At 35.1% G+C, this 9,546-nt stretch overlaps 1 protein-coding gene across 1 annotated transcript; it reads right to left on the bottom strand.

Moving 5' to 3' along the window:
• Positions 1-2,271: 2,271 nt before the first annotated feature.
• Positions 2,272-4,234, bottom strand: LOC108468198 (ethylene-responsive transcription factor ERF061-like). Its single transcript, XM_017769084.2, has one exon. The coding sequence runs from the start codon at positions 3,405-3,407 to the stop codon at positions 2,511-2,513; it is 897 nt and encodes a 298-aa protein (XP_017624573.1). The 5' UTR covers positions 3,408-4,234; the 3' UTR covers positions 2,272-2,510.
• Between the last annotated feature and the right edge of the window lie 5,312 nt (positions 4,235-9,546).

Here is a 9,546-nt window from a genome sequence, read left to right on the forward strand (position 1 = left end):
TGCCGTCATAGAGGCCAGTGACACCCATAAAATATTATAAAAAAATTGGTAACACCCATTAATTTTTTTCCTCTCAAAATACTCATATTTTTTATGGGCATGTAGAAAAAAATACATATTGATTCCACCGGACACAGTGGCGATCCCAAAAAATTATTATTATTTTTATAAATGATTATTTATTAATGATGAGGGGTGCCACCAATGAGTATGAAGGCATCGGCGTGTTCTGTAAAAAACAGATCATTCTAGTACAAGATTTTGGTCCTAAATTATTTTCATAATTAATTATTTTGTTTGAGTCAATTTTGAAAAAATAAATCTAACTAATCTTATATGGATTTCTTTTTGTGGAAAAAGAAATTTAGTGTTGAATCATGAATATTTTTCATTTAATCTAGCGATTTCCATTGAAATTTGAGACTTGTATTTTGACAGGAAAGTTATTTCCCCAGATTGATATCTGTAAATTGCAAGCATCCTGTTTGTTACAAGTCCTACTTTAGAAGAAGAGAATTTTCTTTCACGCTAGCCAGTTCTTGTTTCTGAACTGAAAAATTCCATTCAAGTTACCAGTCTTCTCCAAATAAAAAATAATAAAGTGATATATATTGGGCATGTCTCTAGTGTTGATGTATGACTTCATCAAAATTTCTTCTTATTATGCAGGCTTCGAATCAACTTTGATGAGCTATGAGTTAAAACTGCTGAAATTTTTTAACATCTCTGTTGAAATATAAATATTAATTGGTCTATCAGTTATTAATGATGTATCGTCTGCAATGCAGCCTGCCATGAGGCATGCCTATGCACAGAATGCTGACAATGTTTTTACTCCAGTTTAGTGAGAAGCTACTGGACTTGAAGAAAATTGAGCATCTTAGTCTACTTTTTCAAACAGAGCACATGTCTGTAATGGCCATATTATTTTACTTCTTGGAGTCTTGCCCCAGGATATAACGGACTATGAGGATGTTAGATATTGCAGCATAGGAGCTGTCTGCTCGGAATGCTGGTCTCTAGTGACAGTTGCAAAGAAAGTGATTGATACTGCTCTCTCAAGTAAAATAGTCTAGTTTTAGTTTGTCAATCATGCTATAATCATATTCTCCGGGTATATATAATGGTCAACCTGGTGTATTCTGCTGGGTTTGTAATAAAAAGGCTAGAAGGTAGTGCAGGAAAAAGTTGAGATCACCACATGCAAATGGAAAAGTCTTCGTCACATGCAAATGCTAGAAGATTGTTTGGATCTTGAGGGAGGGGAAAGCAAAGGGAAAGTTAACGAAGCTCTCAAGAAATTGGACTTACATAACCATGTTCTAATCTTCTCTTTCCTTCTCTGACCCCTTTGACATGCACAGATTCATATTTCATTCAAAAGAATTTGAGAGTTGAGAATGGTTCACAAACTTACATGATGGGTCAATTTTGTGTTAGGACGTTGTGCTGTAATGTCATCGTTCTTTTCACATGAAATGAACTTGGCCTACTGCCACCTGCAATTGGTATTTTTCAGATCCTCATTGTTACAACCACTGCCTGAAATCTTGCACAAGTACAAGAATGCCCTCGGTAATGTTTTCTTAATGATATCATTGAAGGATGTGGTCGTTTTTTAATTTATGATGTAGATTACAGGCTGTTGGTTTGGTTCCTAATATTTCCTGTTGTCCTTGACCTTCATATGAAGTTATACTTTTATGAACTATTGCAACTTAACTCCCCTGTAATTATGAACTAATATTCCTCTGCTTGTTTTGCTTTTATGTTAAGTTCTCCTCAACTTATCTCTTCAATTCATTTATTGGTCAGAGGCCCCCTTCAGATCGAACTGCAGAAATGGTTTAATAAAGAGGTTGCTGAAAACTGAATACATCATTAAAGATAAACCTAAACCTTGATTACCTAATCACCAAAGCAAACCCATAAACAGCCATCGCTAAGCCTGGTTCAACCTTTTTCTGTACCATGTATAGGCATCTTTCAATATTTTTGTACATGTACATGAAGATTGAAGTTGATTAAGAAGAAGGACCACCATCTTTCTCAGAATCGAAGGAAAAGGCATGGCCGTGGCTCTAGTGTTTTCAGGATAAGGGAGTGATCTTATTCGCAACCTTTGCTCAACTTCACCTGCTTGGTTTAAAACCCTATCATGTCCTTTGATAGTGAAATGGTGCTTGTGGAAAAATAGACATGATAAGAAGTGAGGGAATTTTTCATTCACATTCTCAAGGTCCCACATATTTGTAATAATCATGCATCACCTTGAAAATATATTACTCCGGAATTTTTATTTATTTATAAGCGTTTCAACTCCCATTCAAGAAAGAAAACATTCTTGTTCCTAAAATCGAAGACACTGAACAACAGGACATCACTACAAGGTAGTAAGAATCCCAACAAAATTACCATTTACACTATTTAAAAGTCTCTCGGTTTTTAACAGCTAAGTGCTGAAAATTCTCGCTTTTTTGGTGAAAAAATAAATAGAGAAAGTGGAAATCCTAATTGGCAAGAATATCCCATATCAATTCAGCATCAAAAGATGGCATTCTAGCAAGCAAACAGTCCTCGAATTGGGGTTCCTCTGCCATCATCATTGGATAATCGTTAGAAACAGAGGAGGGCGAGTTCTCACATCTCCAAAATCCACCATCAGACACACTGTCACTGAAAGCCACAGGCGATAACGATGATGACGATGAACAGGATTCCGTCACCTTAACTGTTTTGTCAGCTTCTGCGGGACGATCCTTCTTGGCTTTCTTTTTAGCCCTCTCTCTTTTCACCTTTTGACAAATGGCTTGAATCTTAGCATCCACCGAGTTCTTCAGAGCACTCAAACGAGCACCATCTCCAAAGCCCAACTTGCTGGGATCCTTGATGTTTTGGAAATTCAACCTTGCATATTCCCCTCTAAGCTTATACGCCGCACGATCATACGCATAAGCAGCGGCTTCGGCTGTTTCGTATGTGCCTAACCAGATTCGCATTCTGTTCTGTGGGAGTCTGATTTCGGCCACCCATTTACCCCAGTGTCTCTGCCTCACCCCCCTGTATTGCTTCTTCTTTTCAGGACTCAAATAGAAGTTGCTCGTCGATGCGGGGTTTGGATAGGTCGGAATCCGGTTCATTAGCGAGTTGCCCGAAAACGAAGCGTTTCCGTTGTTCTCTTGGCTGAACTTTTGAAGGAGCTCTCTCTGGCGGAGATAGACTGAAGAGCCTATTGGCTCGTAAATACAGTTGGTGGTGATGGCGGTTGATGTTGTCGTCGTTGACGGTGCGCAATGAGAGAAGATTGAATCTAAGGTATTTGAGCCTCCTGACAATATCAACTGTGACAGTGAAGATCCAATATTAACAATATTATTGAATCCAAGAGGATGATTGATTTCTTGCATTTTTTTTATTCTTGATTTGAATCAAAACAGAGGAAACAAGGAGTATAAGAGTAAAATTGAAGAAAAACAGGGGCGCTAAAAAAACTGACCCTTTTTCCTTGTATAAACAAAAGAAAAGAAAGTGAAATTCTAGATAACAAAAGAAAAAGAAAGTAGGGTAATTTGGTTAAGGAAATGAAGAAATCTTGGCTTGAACAAGAATTTTGGTGGGGAGGAAGAAGAAACCCAAATGGTATATGGTGAGAGCCAAGGGTGAGGTTGGTGGTATTTATAGCTGTGGTGGACAGTAAAGCTAAAGCTTAGGATTTTACTTTTAGATATAGAGCAAGTTTGAATTCCGGTCTAACGAAACTTTGAATGGAACTTTAAATGGGTTGCGATGTGTTTAGGCTATAATATTATTTTAATATCTAATTTTATTGTAATAGTTGTTTTTCTTATTTAAAGGAATCTTAAGTTAATTGGGAGGGCATTGCCATGCCTTCCTTTCTCCCTTCTTCTTATGCAACTCGATTTATTATTATTATTTTTGTTTGCCACCAAATTTATTATACTAAAATTTCATGGATGTGTTTTTGCATGAGGTGCAAACATTGTTATAAAATCCGCCCATTCTTTTGAGCAAGAAGAAATAGGAGGAGTGTCCATGAAAGGGCAAAAAGAAGAGGTCCCCCGCACAAAACTGCTAAAAAGCTACTTTTTGTATTTATTGCAAGAGGCAGAGCCAGCTTTGGGTTGTCAAAAGTTAAAACTCCTCTGCGCCACGCGTCTTATGTTATGCCCAGTTGTCCACCACGCTACGCTTTTCATTTTTTTGGTTTCAAACTCTGCACAAAATTCCAAAATCCCATTCAAGTCTGAAACCGTCTCTCTTACTGCTTTTTACTTTCAATGTTCAAAATTCCATTATTATTTTTGTTTCTCTTGATACTATAACATGTTCAAAGATTTAAATATATGTTAAAAAGTCTTTCAACATAATACAATTGGGGTTAAATAGGAAACATCCAAATAACTGAGAACCTAAATTTGTGGAGAGAAGAGATGTTGATATCTCATTTCCAGACCAACAATGTTTGGCAGCACATGGTGAGTTACGTTACCCTTTGGAAAGTATTATTATGAGTAATTGATCCTTACCTTGACATAAAAAGCAAACACAAATTTACTAGAACTAGAATGCCGCCTGGACTTGATGATTTCATTCGCAAATCCAATGCTTATAGCTTTGTAGAAATTAAATTGCGGGTCATGCTGTAACTTTTGCTGGATTGCACTTTGTATTTATCTAAATAACCCAAAGAAGAAACCGAGGGAGAGCGAAAGAAAAAGAAAGTTGATATATAAAAACGAGGATTGATTGAATGAGGTTAAAAGACTTTTTCTACATGAAATCATAGAGGTTGTCATCATTATCAATGTGGGATCCAAGCTTGGTATGGAGCATTAAAGACGTAAAGGTAGAGTTCGAAAAGCCAATATCTATAAGTTTCTTCTTTTCTTTTCTAGTTTGTATTTTCGGGGATGACAAAGCTCGTGAAAGATACCCCATCTGCTGGACTGACCTCAAACGGGAAATAAAGGGTATTGCTGTATTTTGCATGTGAAAGAAACCTAACCATGCCTCACAAGTCAATCCTCAATTCATGTTACGTTGTCTCCAACTTCTCTCTCTCTCTTATTTCTTTCTAATTTTATCTCATAAAATGGATAACATCTAATGTGAGATTTTATTATAGTGTGATCATGTTAAATCCTTTTTAAATTAATTGTTGCATCAAAAATTAAGAAATTATACTAATGGCTTAGAACATGTTAAATCAGTTACTTTTCTTTGAAAATTATTCTGTATTCTTATTTCAACTGTTAATTTAAAAAGATCTCATATAATTCTATTGTAATGGAATTTTTAAATTAATGCTTTATGTGATATAATTTATGACCCTTTTATATTATATAAGTTATAATACGGAGCCAGATCAAAAAAAAAGTTATAATACGGAGATAGAAAAATATCTTTTAAATGTTGAAATTAAAATAATTTTTTTGTTAAATTAAATTTAAAAATAATTATATGAATGAGTTTGTTTGTTCATGTTTCTAGTGTTAGGAGTAATAATGATTTCCTTTTCTTTTCAATAGATTCATACATAAAGACTCAGTAGCCAAGTCTATGGGTAGCTAGAAGAAATTAATTTCCTCTTACTCTTTTTTTTATCCAAGTTAGAATCTTAATGTGGCAAAACGAAGTTGTTGAAATAAGTTCATACTCATTCTTTTGACTTAGTCACCTAAGATAAAATTCTTGACGAAAGGATGAAATTCAGTTGTAGAGGCCTTCACTTAAAAGAAAAAGAAATCAATTTTGAGTGTGGGACACTTGAAAAAGTTGAGATTTGGCAGTGTGGTTGGCAGCTAGACAAGTCAGTGTGCAGGGCGAGGGCGACGCCGACCAAGCCAGTGGTCTAGCCTCAACTTTTATGCTTGCTTGTCTATTGACACGTGCCTAAAGAGTGTGATTAGCAAATTCTCGTGATTTCATATCATTCCTGGTAAAGATTTTCCCGGGCGCACCATTGGCCAACTGTGGCTGTATACGACGCTGCTTTCTTTAGCCAAAGAAGTACAGTACGTCATGTCACCAACAAATTGATGTCACGATGACAAAAGCTTCACAATTTTTTTAGAAACATATTATTGTCCGGTTGAAACTTATAGCATTTTATTTTTAGATAAATGAATGTGTTTTTTTTCTGGTAAATTAATTTGATATGTCTTTATTAATATTGCGTTAATTGTATTGTAAAAATGTAATGAATGAGGATAAATTTTGAATTAAAAATAAGTTTTTGTTAGTACTCTTAAAAATAAAGATAAAATTATTCTTAAAATTTAAAATAAAATTTTAAATTCTTTTAGGGAAAAAGAAGTTTTAAATCGTATAAAACAATATCTTTGATTTATTAAAAAGAATATACAAAATTATTTTTACCACCATGCCAAACTGTTATACAAGTTGTATAATTGTAAAAATATAAATGTACAGAAATTGATTATATTTTTAACGGTATAAATAAATATTATTTTATTAAAAAATTAGTTTATTTTTAGAGATTAATTTATCTATTTTTGAGTAAAGAGAGTAAAATGAAATCTAACTCTTAATACAAAAGCCGCTATAGTACTTTTACCTATACATAACACACTTAAATACTCTTTTGAAAATTTTTACTACTCTTTTAATTTTTTTTTATGAAATAAGAAAACCTTAGTACATTACATAAATTGCGATTGAGTGAACGTAGCACTCATATGCTTGTCCCTATCAATAAGAATACGAGTCCTCTCTGGAGGAACATCAAAAACTTGCATGTTAGATTTTTCAATCAAAGCTAGCTTAGCTAGGCAATTCGCAACTTTATTTTGTTCCTTCAAAATATATCGTATAGTCTACTGATTTTCCTGAGATAAAAAATTATGAATGTTTCTAATAGAGAAGAATTAGAATTTGTAGAAGAACTCCTAATAGTGGCTTTGACTATTTCCAAGCAATTAGTGAAGATAATAAATTTGTCATATCCTCTTTTTTGAACAAGTTTGAGCCCATCAAGAATGCCCCAAAGTTTCGCATCGAAAACTGAACATTTGCCGAGAAATCTATGAAAGCCAGTGATCCAATTTCCTACTTTATCACGAACCACGCCTCCAGCTGCAGCCAGTCTAGAATCCCAATGTACTGCTCCATCAGTGTTGAGATAAACTCGTTCCTTAGATATGCGTGTTTCAGAAAAGTGGTCGATATAGGTAGAAGGAACTACTTGAGGTGAGGAGAATAGTTAAACTGCCCAGCTAAGAGATCCTTGGACGATTTCTTTTGAGCTTCAAGGTTTGCCTTGAAAAATGTATAAATTAAGATTCTTCCAGATACGCCAACTAAGTAAACCAAAAAGATAGGCCCAACTAACTCCCCCTCGTGAATCAACCTATTAACCTGCAAATTTAAAAGGATCCAATCCTGAGAAAGAATAGAGAAAGCGTTAGAAAGATACTTACCTGGATTAACCTAGGGCCAAACATCTTTAACAGCAGGGCAATCACGAAGAATATGTAAAACATCCTCTGAATAATGTCCACAAATAAAATAAGAGGAATCATCCGAAAGTCCCCTCCTAACTCTTTCAACATTACTCAGTAATTTTCCTTGTAAGACTGTCCAAAGAAAGACACGAACCTGTTGAGGGCTAGGACACTTTCATACAATCTTCTATTTCTCGTCTATCCGATTCCAATCTCCCTCTTTAAGAAACTTATAAGCAGATTTAACAGTAAATGTGCCAGATGTAGTGTGGCTCAAGGAAATTCTATCAGGGCCTTTAGAATGATGAGCAGGAGGGATACCCTTAATAGCCTAAATCACATCTTTCGATAGCCAAACCTGAAAAAGGTCAAGGTTCCACGAACCATCCTCTGAAAACATCTCGTGCAGAAGACAATCAAGATTCAGATTGATATTAGGTGAAACATATTGAAAAAGAGGTTCGATATAGGGAATCCAATTATTCTTCCAGCACCGAATTTTATGGCCGTCTCCAATGGACTAATGCAAGTTCTCTCAAAATAAATTCTAAATTTTGGAGAGAGATTTCCAAAGAAAAGATCACCTATTCCTATATATGCAATCTGGTATCTCGTCCTTCATTTGGTATTTAGACCTAATCACATGAACCCAAAATGCTTCCTTATCTGACATTAATTTGAATCCCAGCTTCATTAAGAAAGAAATATTCTGATGGCGAAGTTTCCTCAGCCCTAAGCCTCCACACATTTTTGGTTGACAAATAGAATCCCAACCAACCAGAGACATATTTTTTTTCCTTTCAGAAGACCCTCAAATAAACTGTTTAACCAGACTTTCAATCTCGTCCCGAATTTTCCTAGGTATCATCATAGACTGCATGAAGTAACTAGGTATAGATAAGAGAACTGATTATGCCAAAGTAACACGTCCAGTTAATGAGAGCCTTTTGGCTTTCCAACTGTGAAGCTTACCCCGCACTTTCTCCACCACGAATTGAAGAGTACTACTAGTAACCTTTTGGTGAAAAAGAAGAAGAAAATGACCAAGATTATGGACATGCTGAAAAGCAAACATAGTACTAATCATACTCATCATGATTTCATCCACTCCTCTAGAAAAAAAATGTTGGTCTTCCTTGCATTAATTTTATGCCCCGAAAATGTACAAAAATCATCCAGAATGGTTTTTAAAACTCCACCGTGCCTTAAATCAGCTTTACTGAATATAATTAAATCATTTGCAAAAAATAAATGTGAGATAGCAGGCCCATTCCTAGAAAATCGGATATGACTCTATTTACCTTCTAAAATAGCAGACTGAATTAAATGACTAAGCCACTCCATGTAAAGCACAAAGAGGTATGGGAAAAGAGGACACCCTTGTCGGATTCCTCTAATAGGTCTGGATTTAGATAACAGTACTTCATTCCACATAACCTGCATAGTAGAATTAGAGGTAGATGACATAATAACATTAATAAGATAATTAGGATACCTACAGCTCAAAGAGAAATTTCAATAAACTCCCAACTAACTCTGTCATAAGCTTTCTCTAAGTCAATTTTAATTGTCGTCCATCTCCGTTTCTTCTGACTCTACATGGTATGAATCACTTCTTGAGCTAAGATAATATTTTTGTTAATGTACCTTCCTGCAATAGAACCAGCTTCCTCCTATACAATAATTTTAGAAAAGATATGTTTAAACCGATTCGCAATAACCTTCATCGTCAACTTGTAAAGGACCGAACATAAGTTAATAGGCCTGAATTGACCAAAAGTGTTCGGATTCTTAACCTTCAGAATAAGAAATAAAAAAATATTATTCAAATCAGGATCAATAGAATTTCCATCAAAGACCTTCCGAACCTAGTCACAAATCGCTCCCCCTATATTGTCTCATTGTTTTTGGAAGAAAAGAACATGACAACCATCACTACCTAGGGCTTTAAGAGGTTCCATATCAAACATAGCCTTCTAAATCTCCTTATTTGACACCGGCCTTTCCAAAAAGCTAATATCAACTGGATCAAGCTAGGGAAAACCACTATGAGGCGGGCTTC

The sequence above is a fragment of the Gossypium arboreum genome, chromosome 8, assembly GCF_025698485.1.
Source record: "Gossypium arboreum isolate Shixiya-1 chromosome 8, ASM2569848v2, whole genome shotgun sequence".
NCBI classification, from domain to species: Eukaryota; Viridiplantae; Streptophyta; class Magnoliopsida; order Malvales; family Malvaceae; genus Gossypium; species Gossypium arboreum.

What these genes read in the sequence shown, in the direction of transcription:
- LOC108468198 (XM_017769084.2), bottom strand. Translation starts at nt 3,407, where the DNA reads ATGCAAGAAATCAATCATCCTCTTGGATTCAATAATATTGTTAATATT.